The sequence below is a fragment of the Chelonoidis abingdonii genome, chromosome 3, assembly GCF_003597395.2.
Source record: "Chelonoidis abingdonii isolate Lonesome George chromosome 3, CheloAbing_2.0, whole genome shotgun sequence".
NCBI classification, from domain to species: domain Eukaryota; kingdom Metazoa; phylum Chordata; order Testudines; family Testudinidae; genus Chelonoidis; species Chelonoidis abingdonii.
Genome location: NC_133771.1, coordinates 67,824,036 through 67,848,548, shown reverse-complemented (window position 1 = coordinate 67,848,548; position 24,513 = coordinate 67,824,036). Strand labels below are relative to the sequence as shown.

General features: G+C 42.0%; 1 protein-coding gene across 3 annotated transcripts in view; it reads left to right on the top strand.

The window, feature by feature from the left end:
- Positions 1–24,513, top strand: part of SNAP91 (synaptosome associated protein 91) — a 166,022-nt gene that overhangs the window by 76,742 nt on the left and 64,767 nt on the right. For 2 of the 3 annotated variants that reach the window (XM_075063822.1, XM_075063823.1), the window contains exon 10: positions 7,157–7,231. In XM_075063822.1, the coding sequence (XP_074919923.1) occupies positions 7,157–7,231 (75 nt within the window). Of the gene's footprint in view, positions 1–7,156; positions 7,232–11,411; positions 11,417–14,332; positions 14,362–18,852; positions 18,963–20,428; positions 20,530–24,513 lie in introns of those variants that run through there. The other variant, XM_032806065.2, reaches the window with a different exon arrangement.

Sequence of the window (24,513 nt, the reverse complement as noted above, 5' to 3'; positions counted from 1 at the left end):
ATTGTTTCTTCTGATTGGAAAATATCCCTAGTTTCTTAAAGCTCAGAACTGAAATAAAGCTAAATAAAAGTTTGCATTTAACATTTCGGCTTGATTTGAGGAAAAATAACTGAAGCCTAAGGAATTCCTGAGGGTATTTATATAATCTAAAATACTGCATTTACAACAAATTTACTTTTTTTTTAAATAGTTCAGTTTCTATTTTAGTTTGCTAGAAGCTAAAATTGTTGCATAACTTGAAACACTTAATGCAGTTTTCTTTTTACAAAGTAATAGCTGTATGGTGTCAGCCTCTAGGGTAGCTGCTGCACCACTGGCCCTTCTTGGGGTCTGAGTGCACCCCAAAGATGTCAAGCCCCAGATCTTTATCTCTCAGAGGGTAGAATTCTGTAATTTTCCCGCTTTTAGACCAGTGTGACAGATTTTCATTACCAATCTGCCTGAGGCCACAGTTGATCAGGCTGGGGCCACAGGATCTTTTTTGGGGAGGAGATGAAGAGGCACCCTAAGTGTCTAAATTTTAAAGCTTTATTGATAAAATAATAAAATAACAGCAGTGCGTGCTGGGAACGCTCCCACGTCACTCAGGGGAAAAAAGAAAGCGTTAATGCTCCAGGCCCTAACCCACTTTCATACTCGCACACGCACGACCCAGACTGGCCAAGTCCAGGTGTAACATCAGAAGAAGCGGGAGGGAAGGTGGACGGGAGTGCTGTCCTGGGCCCAGGCTGTCCAAGGATCTGCTGTGTTCTCTGAGTTGTTTCAGCTCTCAGGAGGGTTTTAAGTCTTGGGCTCCTTGTGGGGAGGGGAAAGAGGGGGTGAAGTTTTTTTTCCAGGGAACTCTGCTCCTGGTGCTTTGGGTTGTGACACCAGGACTTGAGTTATGTCCTCTTGGATACCAACTATGATTACTTCGGCAGGCCCAACTGGGATTTGAATCCGGCTGTTGAGTTCTCTCAGAGAGCTGTGACTAGTACTTAGTGCACAGGGACCACAAAGCTTTCTCAGACAAATACTGTTCAATATTACCAGTAGGAATAAAGCAGTCTGAGACATGGGGTAAAAATAAGAGGCCTGGCCACATGAATCTTGCATTGCTTTTAACTTAGCTGCTCCTGGCCTAGATGCTTAGGTCCCATTTAGAGAGAGGCTACTTGCCTACAGCTCTACCTCTCCCCTAGTCTGTATCAGCCTCATAGCATGCTGATCACTTCTCCCTCTTCCTTTCTGCCAAGGCCACCTTCTAAGGTCTCCTTATTTTTGGGGTCTCAGCTTCTTCATCTCAGTTATGTCTGATGGTACAATTATTTTTGTTAGCTGCTTTAAAGGTGTTTACCAGAAGCTCTGTCCCTCCTCCTCAGTTCTTTAACCCCTTTATTACTCCCCTCCCTGATTTAAGTCTATGCACTATCATGAAACTATACAAAACTGAACAGAGAAACAGGGTACATCTACACTACGGGATTAGTCCAATTTTACATAAACCGGTTTTGTAAAACAGATTTGTATAAAGACGAGTGCACATGGCCACACTAAGCACATTAATTCGGCGGTGTGCGTCCATGTACCAAGGCTAGTGTTGATTTCCTGAGCGTTGGACTGTGGGTAGCCATTCTGTAGCTATCCCATAGTTCCCGCAGTCTACCCTGCCCCTTGGAATTCTGGGTTGAGATCCCAGTGCCTGATGGGGCAAAAATCGTTGTCGCGGGTGGTTCTGGGTAAATGTTGTCACTCAATCCTTCTTCCGGGAAAACAACGGCAGACAATCATTTTGCGCCCTTTTTCCCTGGATTGCCCTGGCAGACCCCATAACACGGCAACCATGGAGTCCGTTTAGCTTTTTTTTTTTTTTTTTTTCCACTGTCACCGTACGTGTACTGGATGCTGCTAACAGAGACGTTACTGCAGCGCTACACAGCAGCCTTCGTTTGCTTTTGCATGATAGCAGAGACTGTTATCAGTTGTTCTGTACCGTCTGTTGCCATTGTAAATTGGCAATAAGATGATGGTTATCTGTCATTCTGTATTGTCGACTGCTATCATGGGTGCCCCTGGCTAAGGTTGGCCAGGGGAGCAAAGGCAAAAATGGAAATGACTCCCCGAGTCAGTCCCTCCTTTATGGTTTCTAAAAAGTCCTGCCTAGAATATGAAGCAAGTGTACTAGAGTACCAATGTATCAGAGAGCACAGGTGCTCCGTGTCAGATGCCACAGAAATGATGAGCTGCATGCCATTCACGGGGTGCCCCTGCAACAACCCCCAACCGTTGCTTCCCTCCTCCCCCAACCTTCCTGGGCTACCGTGGCAGTGTCCCCCCCACCATTTGTGTCATGAAGTTATAAAGAATGCAGGAATAAGAAACAGTGACTTGTTAGTGAGATAAAATGAGGGGGAGGCAGCCTCCCAGCTGCTGTGACAGGTCCAGGCAGGGACGAATCGTTCTTTTCAACAATGAATCGGGGAGGGGGCTGATAGGCGCTCAACCCCCAGTATGATGACTCGAGGACGGTTACAACCGTTTCTGTACACATCTTACTGGTTAATGACGCAGGAATTTCTATATTTACCCAGAGCGCGCCCGGCCAGCCTCAGCTGATAGACCAGCCAGGAGCACTCCATGGGCTGATTGAGACTGAGTAGGAAGACAGTCTATTGTATCTGTGTCTGCCAACGCGTGGAGGGGAGAAGAGCAGATACCTTGCTCTTCACCTGCTGCAGCGGGAGAGGAGCGGATACTGCTCTTCACTGCTGCAGCATCGCGTCTACCAGCAGCATTCAGTAGACATAGGGTGACATTTGAAAGAAGTCAAGAAACGATTTCTTTCCCTTTTCTTTCACGTGGGGGGAGGGAGTAAATTGTCGAGCTATACCCTGAACCACACCCGGACAATGTGTTTGAACCTACAGGCATTGGGGAGCTCAGCCAAGAATGCAAATATTTTTCGGAGACTGCTGTGGACTGTGGGATAGCTGGAGTCCTCAGTACCCCTCCCTCCCTCCATAGAGCATCCATTTGATTCTTTGGCTTTCCGTTACGCTTGTCACGCAGCACTGTGTAGCCTGGAGATTTTTTTCAAATGCTTTGGCATTTCGTCTTCTGTAACGGAGCTCTGATAGAACAGATTTGTCTCCCCATACAGCGATCAGATCCGGTATCTCCTCTAAGGTCCATGCTGGAGCTCTTTTTGGATTTGGGACTGCATCGCCACCCATGCTGATCAGAGCTCCACGCTGGGCAAACAGGAAACGTAATTCAAAAGTTCGCGGGGCTTTTTCTATTTACCTGGCCACTGCATCAGAGTTCAGATTGCTGTCCAGAGCGGTCACAGTGATGCACTGTGGGATACCACCCGGAGGCCAATACTGTCGATTTGCGGCCACACTAACCCTAATCCGATATAGTAATGCCAATTTTAGCGCTACTCCTCTCGTTGGGGAGGAGTGCAGAAACCAATTTAAAGAGCCCTTTATATCGATATAAAGGGCCTCATAGTGTGGACGGGTGAGCCGTTAAATCAGTTTAAAGCTGCTAAAATCGGTTTAAACGCGTAGTGTAGACCAGGCCACAGTGTCACATGATAGCGATAAGATACTAGACACTTCCACACTTTGTCACATGTGGATTATGAAATCCTTAGGCTAAGAGGTTTTAACCTGGGTTATGGCTGTTACTGAGATCACAGGAAGCACCCAGAAACTGTTAACAATGAAATTAATTCTTGAAGTACTTCTGCATATTTGCCTTTATTATGCTGCTGTGCTTCTGCAGCCTTCAGGAAAGCAATGTCCATTGGACTGCATGAGCAGCTTCTGTCTCAGAACATTCTGAACATTCAGAGCCAATAGTAAAAGGGCAGTGTGTCGTGGTTATATTTTAGACCTGACTGACTAAGCACAGATAGTGCCAGTATTTCTTAATGTGAAACCTTAAAAGTCAGGGTCCCTGATCAATCTTGGATCAGTATCTGGCTCCAAAGATGCCCAAGTCAAGTAAACAGTCACTGAAAAATCAGTTACTAGTTCCTATCTAGTCTGACAGGCATGGCAGGAGCAAACAATTCTGAGGCACTGACGAAACTTGCATCTAGGCAGAATCCAGTCTGGGCAGGAAACCTCAGGTTGGTACCGAAGGAGTCACCAGAGAGACCTGGATTTTGAGAACAAATGTATTCCAAAATAGGTGTTTAAATTCCACCAGATTCAGATAATTGGTCCCCTAGCACAGTGGTTCTCAACCAGAAGCACGTTTGAAATTTAAAATCTTTTTTTATTTGAAATTTCTTTGTTTCCAATTTTACTTCAGTTTTGCTTTGGAGGTTAGCCCTTTAAAAAATATTTGTTTCATGTCAAATTAAATTCTTCATTTGACCTCAGATGAAACTTTCTTTTTTGTTAGACCCCAGATTTGTGTTTGGCAATCTGAAATTTCTTAATTTTTTTTTGTTCAGCTGCTGAACAGAAGAAGCAGTTATTTGCCCAGCTCTAATTGAAATACCAGTTATATTTTATGTAAGGTGACATTACCTCTGGATTCTTAAGGCTCCATCTACTAGGTCTAGAATGGTTTTAGTGGTATTTCTTAGTGATGTTAATAAATACCTCCCAAAATGTCTCATGTAGAAGGTTTACATGTACACAGTGCTACTCTCTCAACTTGGCATCTAGGTTTGATGCTTTGCAGCCCCAAAGAAGGGAAACATAGCGGGTTTTAACTTTTCATAAATACTTCTGTTTATTTCCCAACCATGTCTCTTGCTCTTGGATTTTTGCTTCATATAAATTTTAGTCTTTCTGGTTCAGGGAGTTGGAAGCTGAGGTGGGCATCTTAGTTGCTAGAAAAAATGAGGGATTTTAAATTTTGGTAGCCAAACAAAATAAATTAGTTTTTTGTCTGAAGTGGAGAGAACAGGCTTGTGGCAGCCACCACCAAACTGAATAGAAGATTAGGCTGATTTTGCTAACTCTAGAGAGTCACTTTCTGTGGATACTGCCTAATCATCTGTGCCAGAGATTATCCCCATGAATGTGTCAACTTCTGAATAGCAAATGTTGCCAGCTGCATGCTATTAAGCTTCATATTTAACTGGTTTGGGTGGAGAGTGACCAAATGTCTTCATGTTTGTTTATAGAGACAGTCCTGATATTTGGGGCTTTTTCTTATATAGAGGTCTATTACTACCCCCCACACACCCCATCCTGATTTTTCAGTTACTATCTGATCACCCTATTTGGGTGTGGCACTATGACCTCCGAGGCCTTGGAACTCCTAGTTCTGGAGCCCTATCTATAGCTTTATCAGACAGACTTTCTAAAGTTCACTTGTTTTTAAAAGCTAATCTAGCACAAATGCTACAAATAGTATATTGGAAAACTATTAAGTCTCAGGAAGAGACCTGAATACTGTAGCTAGAATATTGAAATATTAATTGGCCGAACACTCAGTGTGCCCAACAAAATACTAAATGCTTCATTATTATTCCTCTTATCCGCAAAAATGGATACCCTATATAACAGAGAATTAGCCTAGGGAGAAATAGAGGCAAATGGCCAAGTCTGTTACTTTTTAGCAAACCTGAAACTTCTGTGGCTTTTGTTTTTCACTACCGGTGAAACCTAGCAACCTTTTCACTTATTAATGAAGTTATCTGTACTGAGCTATTTGCATGTGCTTGCATTATTTATATCAAATGTTAGGGTTTGTAAATAGATATAGAACTTTTCAAATTAAGACAGCTCAGAGTGTTTCACACTTGGTCATGTCTGAATGTTAACCCCTTCTCTCCCCCCTCCCCTAATGTATGTATTTCACGTTGATACTGGTGGTGGTCGTATCTTAAGTTGAATTTAGTCTGGCACTTGAAATTGTCTTCAGTAACACTGTATGTGCATATTGGAAATAATAGCACTGACTTCAAGCATGACAAGTTTTTTGTTTTGTTTTAAATTTTCAATGCATATATTTACAATGAGATATTAAAAGTTATTTATGACAAACATTTTAGGTATTGCTGACAAGAGTTTTGGTTGATCTGCAAATCACTGATAATGAAAATTCCCCTTTTAAAGAATGTGCCATTGATAAACTGGTAACCCTGATAAAATATTGATGTTATCTACTGTTGTAGCTCTCAAGGGCTTCTTGTTCAATCATTGGTCTTATGGAAATCTGCTTATCTAGGCACTATTTTTATACTGGAGTAGCTAAGGACACTGAAACTTGTTCTTGCTTTCTTTCCTTTTTATCCACCATTGTAACAGCAACAGCATGCCTGGGTATCTTACTTGGCTATAAAATCTGGTTATTTAAAGTCTCAAAACACTGAGGATCTTGCATTTAAGAAAAATGATTGCCGTATTAGTCGAACTTCATTAGACTGAGATTTATTTCATTTTATAAAGTATCTGAAATTGGAATTTTTGAATTTATTTTCTTCTGGCTCCTGAATCTTGATTACCTGTCCTATATATTCATAAGTGGTTGGTTTTTTTGTTTTTGTTTTGTTTTTTAAACCAGACTATGTAGATATTTCATGCTATTACCTGGAAAGTGTTCAGATTCTGAGCATAGCTTTCTATAACTAATCTGGACCATTTTTTAATTTACACTTTTTTCCTTTTAGTGGAAAATACTAGCTGATAAATACAACTGTAACCATTAGCCACAAATGGGAAAAATTCAGTGTTTTAGCTAAAAGCTAATTTAGACTCACTGTATACAACGCACTCAATTGATATGAGAATAAATACTTGTGTGGATTTTGCGTGTGTGATTTTCACTTAACCTGTGGATGACTGTGCTGTTGTCAATGTCAAACACATGATCTGGCTGGAAGCATGGTGAGCACATCATGTACACAAGATTCAATAACTGTATAGTAAAGAAAGAGTTGGCTATAACTCTGCAAAGAATAAGTGTTTTCAGAATTGACCTTTTTATAGAATTGTTATTTGTCTTGATATTTCCAGCATGAAAATATTTTTTTTCTTTACACAATGGAGTGGAATTGGGATTATAGCATGTGTGCACACTTGTTTTATTTTTAGCAGAAGATGATTTAAATTGCCCTGATAACCTTAAGGCTCCCGTCATTTAGTGTGTTTAAAGAAAATGTGCATTTTTTTTTTTTTTTTTTTTTTTTTTAACATTCACTTTCTAGGCTCCCAGCAGTCTTATGGAGACCCTGGAACAACATCTAAACACATTGGAAGGGAAAAAACCTGGGAACAGGTAAAATGATCCTATGACATGTGTAGAACTAGATTAAAAATTTATCAAGCCACAAAGAGAAGCCCCTCCAGGCCGGAGGGGACACCCAGCATCCAGGGCTTCCCCTTTTGCTTCCTATTGAAAGAAGAGAGAGCTCTTGGTTTCACCTTGCGTCTCTCCTAGAGCAACACTTGGATACTAGCCTTCTTTAATTCTTCAGGCTATGTTGATTGTTTTAGAGCTGCCACATTTAAGTTATTTGCAAGACTGCTGAAGAGAGCAAGTGGTCTGTGTATTACTGTTCTCTGCTGGAACTTCCAGGGAAGTAGGGGAAGCCTAGTGATGTGAGACTCCATTTACCCATTGGGAGTATAGCAGCATCACACTGTGTTCATCCCAGTATTTGTTGTTCCTCTAATTTATACTGGGTCTGTTTCCCCATACTTGACTTTAAACGCTGCTTGAGATTTCATTTGTTTTCACGCCATTATGACCATACAAGCAATCCCTTTTTACAGCTATTTTAAGATTTCCCTGTGTTTTTTATATCTGAACCAAGTATAACCTATACAAATGTAATTCTGCTTTGTTTTGACAACTAATTAAACATCAATATTGAAGACAGCCCGCACTTATGTCATTTATGATTCACTTTTCAGAACAGACTAATCATATCATTTAGCTAGCATCATTGACTTCTCAGATGTTTTCTGTATACAAACACCTCTTTATGGAGTTCTTAATTTTAACCAAAAAACCCCCTGTGTATACGCTGCAACATAATGGAATCCACTTAACTTATATTGCTTTTGTACAAGGACCATTTTGAGGAAGAATAAGTTGGTTATTCACTATTACTTTATTTGCTGTAAAATTTTTACAAATTTTATTTGCTGGGCAGATTTTTCTAATTGTCTTGCAGCCTCTTATCTAGATGTTTATGTTAACTGTTCAATTTTTTGAGGAAAAAAGTTAAAGTGCACTTAACCTAGGCATTCTTCCTTTTTCTTTCTGTATGTCTGTTTGCCTTGCAATTTAGTGAAGGGTAAGTCTTTTTTTATATACTCTTGTTTGCATGCATATTTAGGTGCTCATCTGATTGAGAAGGTTGACTGACTGATTAAATCTAGCCAGTTTCTTATGAGTCAGGGTATGTCTACACTACGAAATTAGGTCGAATTTGTAGAAGTCGTTTTTTTAGAAATCATTTTTATACAGTCGTGTGTGTCCCCACACAAAATGCTCTAAGAGCATTAAGTCGGCAGACTGCTTCCATGGTACCAAGGCTAGCATCGACTTCTGGAGCATAGCACTATAAGTAGCTATCCCACAGTTCCTGCAGTCTCCACTGCCCATTGGAATTCTGGATTGAGATCCCAGTGCCTGAGGTGGCAAAAACAATGTCACGGGTGCTTCTGGGTACATGTCATCAGGCCCCTTCTCTCCCCCCACCCCCCGAAAGCAACAGCAGACAATTGTTGCACGCCTTTGTTTCTGGGTTACATGCACAGATGCCATACCATGGCAAGCATGGAGCCCGCTCAGCTCACCATCACCATACATCTCCTGGATGCTGGCAGACGTTGTACTACATTGCTACACAGCAGCAGGTCCATTGCCTTTTGGCAGCAGATGGTGAATTACGATTGGTAGCTGTCGTTGTCATACTCCTGGATGCTCTTTTCGCCGACCTCGGTGAGGTCGGTCAGGGGCACCTGGGAAGACATGGGAGTGACTCAGCCAGGTCATTCCCTTTGCAGTCATACTGTGAGCAGCCAGGAGATGATGATGGCTAGCAATCATAATGCAACATCTTCTGCTGCGCAGCCAGGAGATGACGATGATGGCCAACAGTTGTATTGCACTGTCTGCTGCCAACCTAAGATGTATAAGGTAGATGGAGTGGATCAAAACAAGAAATAGACCAGATTTGTTTTGTATTCATTTATTCCTCCCTCCCTCCGTGAAATCAACGGCCTGCTAAACCCAGGGTTTTGAGTTCGATCCTTGAGAGGGCCATTCTGTGTGACAGTTGTTTGTGTTTCTCCTTGATGCAAAGCCCACCCCCTTTGTTGATTTTAATTCCCTGTAAGCCATGTCATCAGTCACCCCTCCCTCCATCAGAGCAACGGCAGACAATTGTTTCGCGCCTTTTTTCAACGCGGACACCATAGCACTAGGAACATGGAGCCTGCTCAGGTCACCACGGCAATTATGAGCACTGTAAACACCATGAGCATTATCCAGCAGGATATGCAGAACCTGCAAAAGCAAAACCAGGCGAGGAGGCAACGGCAGTGCGCTGACGAGGACCTAGACATGGACGTAGACTTCTCACAAAGTACTGGCCCCGGCAGTGTGCACATCACGCTGTTAATTGGGGAGGTTCATGGCATGGAATGCCGATTCTGGGCCCAGGAAACAAGCACAGACTGGTGGGACCACATAGTTGCAGGTCTTGGAGGATTCCCAGTGGCTGCGAAACTTTCGCATGCATAAGGGCACTTTCATGGAACTTTGTGACTTGTTCTCCCCTGCCTTGAAGAGCCAGGATACGAAGATGAGAGCAGCCCTCACAGTTGAGAAGTGAGTGGCAATAGCCCTCTGGAAGCTTGCAACACCAGACAGCTACCGGTCAGTTGGACATCAATTTGGAGTGCCAAATCTACTGTGGGGGCTGCTGTGATCCAAGTAGCCAAAGCAATCAAAGAGCTGCTGATATCAAGGGCAGTGACTCTGGGAAATGTGCAGGTTGTAGTGGATGGCTTTGCTGAAATGGGATTCCCTAACTGTGGTGGGGCAATAGACAGGACTCATCCCTATCTTGGCACCGGAGCACCAAGGCAGTGAGTACATAAACCGAAAGGGATACTTTTCAGTGGTGCTGCAAGCCCTGGTGGATCACAAGGGATGTTTCACCAACATCCACATGGGATGGCCGGGAAAATATACATGACACTCGCATCTTCAGGAACTCTGGTCTATTTCAAAAGCTGCAGGAAGGGACTTTCTTCCCAGACCAGAAAATAACCGCTGGGGATGTTGAAATGCCTATAGTTATCCTTGGGGACCCAGCCTACCCCTTAATGCCATGGCTCATGAAGCCATACACAGGCAGCCTGGACAGTAGTCAGGAGCTGTTCAACTATAGGCTGAGCAAGTGCAGAATGGTGGTAGAATGTGCATTTGGACATTTAAAAGCATGCTGGCGCAGTTTACTGACTCGATAGACCTCAGCGAAACCAATATTCCCATTGTTATTACTGCTTGCTGTGCACTCCACAATATCTGTGAGAGTAAGGGGGAACATTTATGGCGGGGTGGGAGGTTGAGGCAAATCGCCTGGCCACTGATTACGTGCAGCCAGACACAGGGGGTTAGAAGAGTACAGCAGGAGGGCACTGCAATCAGAGAAGCTTTGAAAACCAGTTTCATGACTGGCCAGGCTACAGTGTGAAAGTTCTGTTTGTTTCTCCTTGATGAACCTCCCCCTGACCCTTGGTTCACTCTACTTCCCTGTAAGCTAACCACCCTCCCCTCCTTCGATCACTGCTTGCAGAGGCAATAAAGTCATTGTTCCTTCACATTCATGCATTCTTATTAATTAATTTATCACACAAATAGGGGGATAACTGCCAAGGTAGGGCAGGTGGTAGGAGGAGGAAGCACAGGAGGGGGGGGAGGAGGGAAGGACAAGGCCACACTGCACTTTAAAACTTAAAAACTTATTGAATGCCAGCCTTCTGTTGCTTGGGCAATCCTCTGGGTGGAGTGGTTGGGTGGCCGGAGGCCCCCCACTGCATTCTTGGATCTGGATGAGGAGGCTATGGAACTTAGGGTGGAGGATGGTTGGTTATACACGGGCTGTAGCGGTGGTCTGTGCTCCTGCTGCCTTTCCTGCAGCTCAGCCATACACTGGAGCATATGAGTGAGATACTCCAGCAGCCTGAGCATTGACTCCTGCCTTCTGTCAGCAAGCTGATGCCACTTACTCTCTTCAGCCCGCCACCTCTCCTTGCATTCATATTGTGCTTTCCTGCACTCTGACATTGTCTGCCTCCACACATTCTGCTGTGCTCTGTCAGTGTGGGAGAACAGCATGAGCTCTGAGAACATTTCATCCCAAGTGCATTTTTTTTGCCTTCTAATCTTCGCTAGCCTCTGCGAAGAAGAAACATATGCAGCTGGTGGAGGGGGGAAAAAAGGGAGAGTGGTAGTTAGACGCATTTTATAGAACAATGGGTACATTCTTTAATGTTAACAGCAAGGTTTACCATGACATAGCACATGTGCTTTTACATTTTACATACAGTACAAGGTCACATTTTGCCTCTTATTGAGGGTATGCCGGTTTGGTGTGAAAGATCACTCATGCAGGGGCGGGCAACAGAATTCGGCTTGCAGGCAGCCATGGTAAGCCAGTCTTTTTTGGCTTTTTTTTTTTTTTTTTAACCTTCATAACATGTGGGAAGGGTTTCAAACAGCAGGGCCCTCATTTCCCATACCAAGCAGCCATTGGGCTTGCCATTTAAAATGGGTTGGCAATTTAAAAGGCAGGGCTGCGGTTTCTAGGTTAACGTGCAGCACAAATCCAACTAACATCTCCCTACACACACACCCAATTCTCTGGGATGATGGCTTCACCCCTCCCCACCACCGTGTGGCTTACAGTGGGGAGCATTTCTGTTCAGCCACAGGCAAACAGCCCAGCAGGAACGGGCACCTCTGCATGTCCACTTAATAAAACCACCCTATTTCAACCACGTTACCATGAATAATATCACTCTCCTGAGGATAACACACAAAGAACAGATGTCATTTGAATGCCAGCAAACACCAGGACCATACTGCAATGCTTTGTTCTGCAGTGATTCCAGACTATGTGCTACTGGCCTCGCGTGGTAAAGTGTCTTGCCATGGAAGATGGAATAAGGCTGCCCTCCCCAGAAACCTTTTGCAAACGTTTTGGGAGTACATCCAGGAGAGCTTTATAGAGATGTCCCTGGAGGATTTCCGCTCCATCCCCAGGCACATTAACAGACTTTTTCAGTAGTTGTACTGGGCGCGAATGCCAGGGCAAATTAATCATTAAACACGCTTGCTTTTAAACCATGTCTAATACTTACAAAGGTACACTCACCAGAGGTCCCTTCTCTGCCTTCAGAGTCCGGGAGCCTGCCTTGGGTGGGTTTGAGGGGTACTGTCTCCAGGTCCAGGGTGAGAAACAGATCCTGGCTATTGGGGAAACCGGTTTCTCCACTCCCTTGCTGTGAGCTGTCTTCAACCTCCTCCTCATCTTCCTCATCCCCAAAACCTGCTTCCGTGGTGTGTTCTACTCCATTGACGGAGTCAAAACACAGGGTTGGGGTAGTGGTGGCTGCACCCCCTAGAATGGCATGCAGATCATCATAGAAGTGGCATGTTTGGGGCTGCGACCCAGACTGGCCTTTTGCGCTTCTGATTTTTTGATAGGCTTGCCTGAGCTCCTTAATTTTCACGCAGCACTGCTGCGAGTTCATTATAGCCTCTGTCCTTCATGCTCTTGGAGATTTTTTTTTCAAATGTTTTGGCATTTCGTTTATGGAACGGAGTTCAGTTAGCACAGATTCGTCTCCCTATACAGCGATCAGGTCCCGTACCTCCCATTCAGTCCATGCTGGAGCTCTTTTGCGATTCTGGGACTCCATGGTCCTCTGCTGATGAGCTCTGCTTGGTCACCTGTGCTGATCAGCTCGCCACACTGGCCAAACAGGAAATGAAATTTCAAAAGTTTGTGGGACTTTTCGTGTTTACTTGGTCAGTGCATCTGAATTGAGAGTGCTGTCCAGAGCGGTTACAATAGAATATTCTGGGATAGCTCCCTGAGGCCAATACCGTCGAATTGTGTCCACACTACCCCAAATTCGACCCGGCAGGCCGATTCAGTGCTAATCCTCTCTTCGGGGGTGGAGTAAAGAAATCAATTTTAAGAGCCCTTTAAATCGGGGGGGGGGGGGAGAAGGGGCTTTGTCAATGTGACTGGTGCTGGATTAAATCAAAGCAATCCTGCTAAATTCGACCTAAAACCATAGTGTAGACCAGCCTAAGTTGCTTTCATGAGCTTGTATTATTTGTTTCAGTGATATGTTGATCTGTCAAGGAATATGTGGCTTTCTCTTGCACACGAGGACTAGCTATAGTGTATATCAGAACTAGTTGTCTTAACCACAATTTAAATGCATGAAAAATTATCTGACAATTTCATTATTGGGATCCCAGCATCAGAGATTAGCCTTATTTGTCACTATTTACAGATCCAGACTAAGTCTCCGTGCACCTTATAGACTAACAGAAAGATATTGGAGCATAAGCTTTCGTGGTAGTGAAACGCCCAATTACTTCTGTTAGTCCTATAAGGTGCCACAGGACACCTCTGTCACTTTTTACAAACTGGGAATGTACCAGAAAGTTAAACTGGTACAAGAAATTGACTATCAGATTAGTAAAAAGTTAGCCTAGAAGTGGATAATTGACTGACTCAAACTTTGAGACAAGTGGATGAGTATATACTCTTTATTGAGCCGTTCTCATTCTGTTGGTAAAGACACACTCTTGAGCGCTCACAGAGCTCTTTCTTCAGGTTTTTTTTAACCGCTTAGTTCTGTGAAAGCAAGCATTCCAGTGACAACATACTCTTTTATAAACTTATAGACAGCTGTTTAAGAAAAATGCACAGCGTAGGGCAACTCAAACAGCCTTAACTCTGCCACTTTCACCCAGTTATCCCCAGTTTTCATGGGGCCGAAACAACATGTAAATTGCTGTTTCTAAAAATCTGTGTGTAAGTACATTGGGTCTGAACTGTAAGATTTGGCCAGGGTTCAAATGGCCACATACACGTACTAAACGTAGCATTAGTATTTCACAACCTTAAACTCCTTATCCGTAAAATGACGACTTGAGGTAAATAACTACGATATTGGTGTTTGAAATGGCTTTTAGACAAGTCTAGATATCGTTTGTAGTCTCTTAGTTAAATAATTTTTTAATAAGAATTTGAAAAACTATTTTAAACCTTGTCGATGTTTCTTCCGGCATGCTTCTAAAATACTTAGCTTGAAAGCGTTATTATATTCTTTCTTTTTAGTTCTTGGTGCTCCTTCTCCCTTGAGCAAGGTAATTTAATACTTATGTACTAATTAGACTGAGTGCTCCAGTCAGATGTGCTTTTAAATTATAGATTAGAGTTAAAGGTGTAAGAAATCATGTTGGTCTGTGTGGCTTTTTAGTCCCTTCCCTCCAAAACCCCACGTGATCCCAGCTTTAGGAACTACCAATCAGTTTAAAAAAAAAAAAGGGGGGTGGGTGTGCCAAATGAAACCACTGTAAAACAGGGATTAGATACCTGCTCTTCAATTTTAAGCTGCTAATTCATGGTGGTTGAGAATGCTCTTGAAAGAATGTTGAACTTCCTTGCCAGGAAATGACAATCAAAGTGCTATGTGGAGGCATAACGGATGTCCACACCTTCAACTTGGCCTTTCCCATTTCTCAATAAGAAGCTGACTCTGTGGCATGTCAGCTTCTCTCACCTACATCTTTCTCTCTAGTGGTATATTTACTGGGAGGAGACTGCCTTTTTGAGTTGTCCTCTGTTTCATGTGCCATCCCCTATTTGGCTGTTTTCAGGTAACTGGTTTCCCCCGCCCCCAAATGTTTCCATTCTTTTGTTATAGAAATTCTAATACCAAGCAGCATCCAGCCTTATCCTAATGACCTTAAAGAACGTGAGCACTGCCTCTTTTAGGCTTGGTCATGTCAGCTCAGAGGGCAGAGTCTCTGCGAATGTTTGCCATCAGTCTGTCAGTGCCCAGGAAACATGACTCAAGTCACTCATTCATACACCAAAATCATTCTGTAGTTCAAACTTGTATGCACTAAAGGCTCCCACAAAGACAGGTGGATCAAATAGTCACCTCACTAGGAATAATGCGGCTATTGTGAATTTTCAGTTGTGCAAGGTGTTTCAACAGCTTTTAATGCCTACTTCTTCCAAGGATATAGAAGTACTAGTACCTACCTCTTCGATAGCCTTTTCATCCACAGATCTCAAAGTGCTTTACAAAGGTGGTCAGTGTCCCTATCTTACGGGTGGGGATACTTAGGCACATAGAGGAAAAGTGAATTGCCTAGTGTACCCAGCAAGCCAGAGCACTATGAGCCCCCATCTCCCTCCCATGGTTGGTTTTTCCTGTTTGCTGCTGCCTTCTTGACTTCACATTTCTTCAATGCATTCATATGTGAATAGACATCCAGTTTAGCTTACAATGTTTAGTGTGCATCCGAGAGAGGTGAATGAACATTTATATGTCTGCCAGAAAACCTGTTTCTCCACCTCTGCTGATGACTTGTACCTTGACACAGACTCTCAGGATGTATTTTCATTGTTTATGTGCATAACTCTGTACAAAGTTTCTGTAGGTACATTTCACAATGATACTAAAAAACAATGTGACCCCGGCGTTTATTTTAGACCTCACATGGCATTCTGTGGTGAATCAGAATGTACATACAAGAATTGGGACTTTCCTGTAACCCCCTTGCTTGCTGGCATTAAGGGGCTATTGGGTTACAACCGTGTACTATTATGTTCAGTCTTCATTACCTGTAGTTGCAGAATACAATAACAAGCCCCAGTCAAGGGGATGCATGACTCAGTGTCTCAGACAGTAATTCCAGATTATTCTGATGGGAAAATCTTTAGTCCTTTTAAGTACCTACACTGCTAACCGCCGGACTGACTTCTGCAAGGTGAATTACTGAGTAAGGAACTGAAGAGTGGCCTGAGTCTTTGATTCTATTACTCCGAATAGGTGGTTGTAGTTACAACGGATAAATGCAGCAGTCTTGAAACCTCCTTTCATGGTAAATCTTAACGTTTGCAATTTGTCAAATGAGGGCAGCTTCCTCAAAACTGATTTCTTGTAAGGGTGCACAACTGAGAACTATGGGCTTCCCTGACAGTACATTAGTAATAGGAGAAACTGCTATATGACCACAGAGGTTAACAAAGCTATAATTGAGTTTTTGGTCTGTTCTCACAGCATTAGTTGTAACGTTATCTGGTATCAAAATATAACACATCAGTAATAGTTTAAATCTTTAAAAGGAAATGCTGCTGGTATAAAGCTTTTCATATGGCCTATAAAATCCTGCAGAGCAGCTCTGTGGGAGTCCAAGCTTTTGGAGCTGACAACACTTCATTTTACACACAACTTGACCTATTTTTGAGATGTATCTGACTATTGTATCCTCCTCCCACATTCTTGCATTATCCATTATGTAGGATTTGATCTAAACTTCCCTCTCCATTTGGAAGCTTGTTCCTGGATCATGCTGATTTCTCCACCCTCTAACTTTCAGACTGAGGAGGAGGCACAGTATCTTCATTCCTAATTTTCTTCTCCAGCCCCATAAACTGGATTACCATTTTTACCATGAATATACTGTGGCAAATTGCCGGTACTGTTCTCTGGGTCTCGCGCTTTCTCTTCTCTGGGGTAGGTTCAGGGCGATATTGCTTGCCTCTGAACCAGTTCTTAATCACTCCCCTAGTGTCCTTGGAGGAGGGGAGTGGAGAGGGAGGACCTGGCGCCGCCCTCTACTCCAGGTCCCAACCCAGGCGGCCCTGGGGTCGTGGTGACCACTTTGACTAGCGGTTTCTTCCCCTGGGTTCTTCCCTCTCATACCCGTCAGCTTGTGAAGGGCTTTCTCGCCTCTCTTCTATACAAGCCTGGTGCCCCTACCTAGGGTTCTGTTGGGCTTCCCAATCCACTGCAGCACTCCTCCAAACCTTCTATTTTCTCTCTGGACAAACTCTTCTCTTTCTACAATCTGCACTCTGCTCCAATCCAACTTTCTCTTCAACTACACCCTGTCCTGACTGAAGCAGGGGTTTATATCCCATGACTGGAGTAAGGTGCTCTAACTGAAGTCAGGTGCTCTAATTGACCACAGCTGTTCTAGTTAATCTAAAGCAAACCTTCCTCCCTTGGCAGGGAATAAGGCCCCCTGCTAACACTCTTATGCTGCCCTCTGGCCATGCTGTATCACAATACTTACCCACTTCCTAAATAACCCCAAATCCCTTGCATGTTTTCTTGCTGTTTTGCTTTTAATACTTTTATGAAAGGGCAATCTCTCTCTTCCCACAGGAAGTCTCACTTCAAAATTCTTAAGCATCACCCATGCTCCTAGCCTCGAGGAGACAAGTTGTTGATCTATCCAAAGTACCATCAAACAAAACTTGCTTGTCTATAATTATCAGAATGTAAAATAATATTTGGTTTGCTTTATGTTCTCAATATTTTTCTTGATAGAATTGCTCATTTGAGCTGTTTTTCCTCAGAGATTACTTTCCCAGGGAGCTACCATGTGATTCCCTGTTTGGTGATACTGGCAGTTCTCATCTTCAGAGCATTTTACGCATTAACCAATTAGCCTCTTGTTGTTAACTCTTCATCATTCTTGTTCCCTTTACCCTCTGCCTCCACCCAGACAAAGCTCTTGAGGTGCTATACAGTGATTCAAAGTGGAACAGTACGGTATCTAAACAGAATCCTTTCACCAAAAGAGTATTTATATATATGCAGAAACAAAGTGCCAACCATTATGTTTTCTGTTTAACCCATTTTAATGGATGGGGAACTAGAATCATTTAAAAGTTGGAAGATGGATGGGACAAATTGAGGAAGAGCAGATTTTTCCCTAGATGTGTATAGCAAAAATAACCCCCAGCCCCTCCGCCACCAGCTTAAGACTTAGTGTAGGATCTTCTTAAAAGTGGATGGTGGTCAGCTGTCAATCCCTATCAGGGTAAAGAAAGTTGAGACTACAAACTTTAGCCATAAGAGCCACAGACAGCATTTGGATGTTGCACCTAAGATTAGGTATCTCCCAATGCCACCATTAATTGTTAAGGAGATAGTTGCCTGTAATAAGTTGTTTTAACAAATCGTAATCTTGGGTTTGTTGGAGCATTTCATGAATGGAAGTAAAGGATTTTCTTTTAAACTGGTTTATCAAGCTTCTCAGGGTGGAGGGTTTGCCGTGGAAATTAGTGATGTACAAATGTGCAAACATGGCTAGTACAAAGAAACAAGCCACATAATATCTATTTTTTTTTTTATAGCTGACCATTTTTCTTTTCTCAATTTCACTGAAACCAAATGCATAGAGTGAATAACTTACATCTCCAAGAAAAGAGATAAGTTGGGATTTGAGCCTTTGGAAAGGCAGGGTTTAAGAAACTTACCCAGTGACCAGATATCCCCTATGCAAGTAAAGGATCCCATAAACAGAGTACACAATTAGTTAAGTAGTGTTCTGTACTTGTGTGGTTTTTCAGATTTGCTAGTCCATTAAAGCATTTCTTATTTAAGAATATTTGTGCTGTTCAGTCTTTTGAAGTAAAGGGAAGTGCACTGTGTATGGAGACTTGATTTCCTTGTGTTGTCCCCAGATTAACTTTTAAACACTCAAAAAATTTATTTTCATATTAGAGATAATATTAGTTTATAAGGTAGACTTGAAAGCCTATGGTAGTCTATATATTGATGATGGCACTACTTTTTTTGAGTGATGCATATTTTGACTTTTTGTCTCCAGTCTTCTCCAGCCACAACTGTTACATCTCCTAATTCTACCCCAGCAAAAAGTATTGATACCTCTCCACCAGTTGATCTCTTTGCAACTTCATCTACAGCAGCTCCAGTCAGGTGAGTTCTGCGATATGTTAATCGTGAATTGTTTTTATGTATTGCCTACAGACCCTTTCCTCATTTCACATTCTGGATTTTAAAAGCTAACAGTGTTGCATAGTTCTGAGAAATGCTGTGCCTGCTATACAAATTCCAGATCTCTGGAGGATACCAGTTACAGCTCTGCACTTTATCACTGGACTCGCTCATAATTTTTAGTTTACTTAAACATAGCATATTTGTGGAATGGTATGGCATTACAGTTGTACAAACACTAAATTTATATGACTAATTCCAAGAAAACTGAAATTAGTTCCATAGCTACTTTGGACAGTATCCAATATCACAACTGTTAAGCACTGCTGCTTCGTATAAACAAACAAGTTTTTTGACTAGATCATAGAATACCACGGTTGGAAGGGACCTCAGGAGGTCACCTAGTCCAACCCCCTGCTCAAAGCGGGACCAATCCCTGGACAGACTTTTGCCCCAAATCCCTAAATGGCCCCCTCAGGGATTGAACTCAGAACCTTGAGTTTAGCAGGCCAATGCTCAAACCACTGAGCTATTTCCCCAATATGTTCATGGTAATAGTGTTATCTTAATTTATTGATTTTTATTTCTACTTTAACCTTCAATATTAATCTTCACATCTAAATAGACATGCTGAACCAAAATTAAATTACTTTTTCACTTCATTCTTTTGAAGGGTGATGTACTGAAATGTGATTAGTTTGTGATACAGTTCTAAAATGAGCCCTTGGTATTAATTTTCCCTGTTGCCTGTTCAGTACCTGGTGCACATGTCTATAGTTTCTGACCTAGTGGACAAAAATATTTTGGAAGGTAGCTGCTGTGAATGAAGACAGAGCTCTGTTCCCATTAGGTACTAAAAGGGTTTTGATTTTCCTTTTGGAAATTCTGCAGTAGTATTTCCTCTATTGTGCTTTGTCCTACAATATCATTGCAGTTCAATCGTGTCCTCTGGAGACACAGAACAGTATCTATGTCCAGTAATATAAATAAGTGGTTAGGAACAGTGATGTCTCTCCAGTGCTGAATACCATCAGCATTTACTGAGCTAATGGGGGGAGGGATAGCTCAGTGGTTTCAGCATTGACCTGCTAAACCCAGGGTTGTGAGCTCCCCAGGGCTGTGGGGATTTAGTTGGGGATTGGTCCTGCATTGAGCAGGGGATTGGACTAGATGACCTCCTAAGGTCTCTTCCAACCCTGATAGCCTATGATTCTAAATGCGTGTTAAAAGCATTTAGTAGCATCTGAAGGATTAGGTTCTGATCCAGAAAGATACTTGCTTTGCAGTGGTTTGACAGATACTCTAATCTTGTTCACAACATTTATGCTCTAGTGTAACCCTGAACAGCTTTTACTTTGCAGAATTATACAAATGTCTAATACTACAGATTGTTTGTTTGTTTTTTATTTTTCTTCTCTCCCCCCTGCCTTCCCCTCTACCCTCAATAGCACTTCCAAACCATCCAGTGATCTTCTAGATCTTCAGCCAGATTTCACATCTACTGGGCAAGCAGCTCCAACTGCTTCAGCAGGAGCAACTTCATGGGGAGGTAAAATACCTGTTTTACTCACTTTTTTCCTTTTAGTCTCACTCTTAGATTGGCAGCTGAACTGAAACTTGACTTTCCCTATTGTTATGAAAAGAACGAACCATGTTCCAAACTCGCTCATTAGCCTCAGCTGACAAGTCAGTGGGACTCAGGTTGTAGGCTCTTTGCAGTGAAGAATCTTCTAGGTGTGGATGTGCGCATCCTATGGAGGAGCCAGAGTGTGCAGCCTAGAGAGTGGGAGGGAACAGCTGGGAAGGAGAGGGTGGGGTGGTGAGGGCCTGGAACAGCCTGGTAGTGTGCTGATTCAGTAGGGATGGGGCATAGGGATAGGAGTCAAAAGACCAGTGTTCTAATCTATACCAGTAGCTATTCCAGTGACTTGATATGTGACTGGGGGTAAGTCACTTTACAACAGTTTTTCTGCAGGCAAGTGAGATCTGTAGAAGAAAGGCACCATGAAAATTCTAAAATATTGGCACTATTACTTCTTGGATTTCTTAATCCGCCCTCGTTCAGTGAGTAGTGATATTTTTAGTTGGCTTGTAAGTGTATTAACAATCCTAGGAGTCCTAAATGTTGAAAACATTATTTTCTGAAATACTTCCAGGTGAACAAAACTGCTGTTGGTAACAGCCATATTTGCATAGCCATGATATGCAAAATCCTAAAACACTTCAGTTTGGGCTAACACTACTCTATATCCAAAACATTTCATGGACTCAAATTCTCTCTCTGAAACTTCTAAGGAAGAGAAGGCCTTTTGGGCAATGTATTTATATATCTGGTCTGTATTTGCTCTGATTTTTGAACTCTTAGAGCAGCAACTCTTGTGGATCTTCTAGCTCTAAAGTTTTCCATATTAACCACTATTTTTGAAGATCTTAAGGCACGAAAAGAAAACTGTGATCAGCTCGCCTAACCTTCTCTCTACATAATACATGCTGTAGAATGTCACCTAGTTATTCCTGCATGAAGCCTATAACTTCTTGTTAAGTTACAGCATATCCTTTTTAAAGACATCAAATTGTGATCCAAAGACTTCAGGTGATGGAGAATCCGCCACATCACTACATAACTTGTTCCAGTGGTTAATTCCCCTCTGTGTTAAAGATATAACAAGATACAGTGGTTGGGAGCCAGAGCTACACAAATCCATGATTTGTCCCTTCTATGTAGATACTTACAGAGAATGATCAAGTTACCTCTTAATCTTCTCTTGGATAAACTGCATAGATGAAGCTTTTTTCATCTTCTTTGGTAAAGCTGGTTTTCTAAACCTCAAGTCATTTTTGTAGTAGTTTTCTGAACTTTTTTCCAATGTGTCCACATTCTTTTTAAAGCATGGATAACAGAACTGAACACAGTATTCCAGTAATAATCTTAATACCATCTAATGCTACCTCCTTATGTCTCAATATTCACTCTTGTACATCCAAGGGATGCATTTCCTCTTAACCATTGCATTGCATTCTAGAATATATTTGTCCCCTCTCCAAGTCTTATAAGTGTGACCTACATTCTTGGTTCCTAGAAGTATGACCTTGCATTAACTATGTTAAAATGTATGTTCAAGTGAGTCCAACTTACCATGCATTTGAATTCAGTGTGTAGAACTGAGCTGTCCGTGTTGTCTGCTCCACCATTTTTAACTGTGGATTTTATTGGCAGTTACCAATGATCTGGAAGATAACAAGATCTAGATGTGGAATAGCACTGAGTCCAAAACAGATAGCAGTAGGTCCCTATTAAAAATGCCCCCGATGAATGAAGTTTACTCATTTACAGTTATTTCTTTATCTGTCTAGCCATCTTAGTAACAGATTAAATATGGGCTATATTTTGTATAGTATTAATTTTCAATTAGTATTATGTGGTATCAAGTAAAATACCTTTTAGAAATCTATATATTGTTAACCTATGACTTTTATCAGCCAAACTTTAATCTCCTTTTAGGTCAAACTTGATTTTATTTTTTATTATCTTTTTCATAAAGATATATTGTCTAGAAAAAAAATTATGCAGCCGTGCTTTAATTCTGCACCTATGGCATCCTGTATTGGCCTTTCTATGATTTTGTCTTGGATCATGGTAAACCTAAGCATCCTATAGTTACCCAGGTCATCTTATTTACCTTTTATAAATACTAGTATATTAGCTTTTATCCAGGCCACTGGATTTTGTTAAATATCAACACCGCAAACCTCTCAGCCAATTCTTCTAAAAATCCTGAGGTGCCAATTATCTGCAGACTTAAATATGCTAAAGAGCAATTGTGAATTTAAACATCCTAATTACAGTTGAAGTAGAAAGTATTTCATTATCATATAAATGTCCTCCAACTTGATTATGCATACAGAACAAAAACATTTTTGAACCTTTCTGCCATATCTAAGTCACTGACAATTTTAGCATCTTTGTCTAGTAATGTACCTATAACACAACTAGGATTTGTTTTGTTCCTGATGTAATTTCCTTCTTATTTTCTTCTAACCTACTGAATGTAATCTTTGATATCCTTTTCAGCCATTTTATTAGGAAAGCACTTGTTTCAACAACGCAAATTTATTTTTTATTCTAATGTCTACTTTACCATTGGCAGTAATACAAATATGGTGACCTGTTAAATATGTAGTAATTCTGTGTGAGATAATATGCTAATTGCAAGGAATAACTCTTTGCCTTACTCTGACACATCCTTCAAGCAATTGGCGAATCCATTAAAGTATTATGTACTGGAACAGGTTGCTTTTTATATATTTTGTGAGGTTTCTTTATTTTGAAACTGGGGTTTATTTTTTCACTCTGGTGGGGTATGATAGGTAAATTTCACTTGATTTAGTATGAGCTCTAAAAATTATAACTAAATATTCAGGACTCCGTAAGAGAATGCAAGCTGTCAGTAAATGTATTTTAGAGTCTCTTCCTGTTGCTATACTGAAATTTTTACGCTGTGGGGGAATACACTTTCAGAAAAGCTAGGCTTCCTTTCTCATGGGGTACTCTGGGCTTCCCATCCACTTCCTTCCTCAATACTCTTGCATCAGTTATCACAATTCAGCAGAGGAAATCAGAATGTATTCTTTTCCAGTATTTGTACAGCTCCACTTGTCAGGTATAGGGAAATTGTTGGAAAGCAACAATAGATGTTCATGCTTCGATTCATGAATGAATATGAATGAGATATGATTCCATATCTCTCTCTCTGGGTTATGTGCCACCTGCATGCAAGGCCAAAAGAGCTTGATACTCAAAGTCAGATCAACTCATTAAATGGTCTAGGAATGATTCAGACACAGTTGGGGAGAAGTAAAAATTAGGTTTCTCCTGATCAGAGTCAAATTTTAAATGGTCACTAGGTAAAATAATTAAAAAGAAACTTATACTTTCCTTAGGCCTTAAAGGTTAATTGTAAACAAAACCCTATTTCACTTCAACTGGCTATGTGGACTGCCTTGTTTTAAAACAGGGGAGGATAGTTCAGCAAGGTATATGGTGATTTGCTTTAGGTTTCAAATGTCCATCCCTAGGAGTGGCGCCAGGGTTTCTGGCGCCCTAGGCAGAATTTAGGGGGCAGCATTTTGTGCGCTCCCCATGGGGCATGCGGGAGCTTCTGGTTCAGCTCCCATCGTGCCACCAAAGAAGGACCCTCCGCCAAAATGCCACAGGCGACAGCAGCAGTCATTGAACTGCTCAATTGCCTGCCATTGTTTTCCGCGGCACATCGGCAGAAGGTCCTGTGGTGATGGAAGTGGAACCGGAAGCTCCCGTGGGAAGCACACAAAATGCCGCCCCCCGGATTCTGGCGTCCTAGACAGTTGCCTAGGGTGGCCTAATGGAAGTGCCGGCCCTGTCCATCCCCCACTGCTTCTAGCTGTCTCCTTTTTTCACTGGAGTTCCAACATACCTCATAGTACACATCACATCCACCACTGAACTCTAATAATAGGGACTGCCTGAAAGTATTGTTGATCATAGTATGCCCTT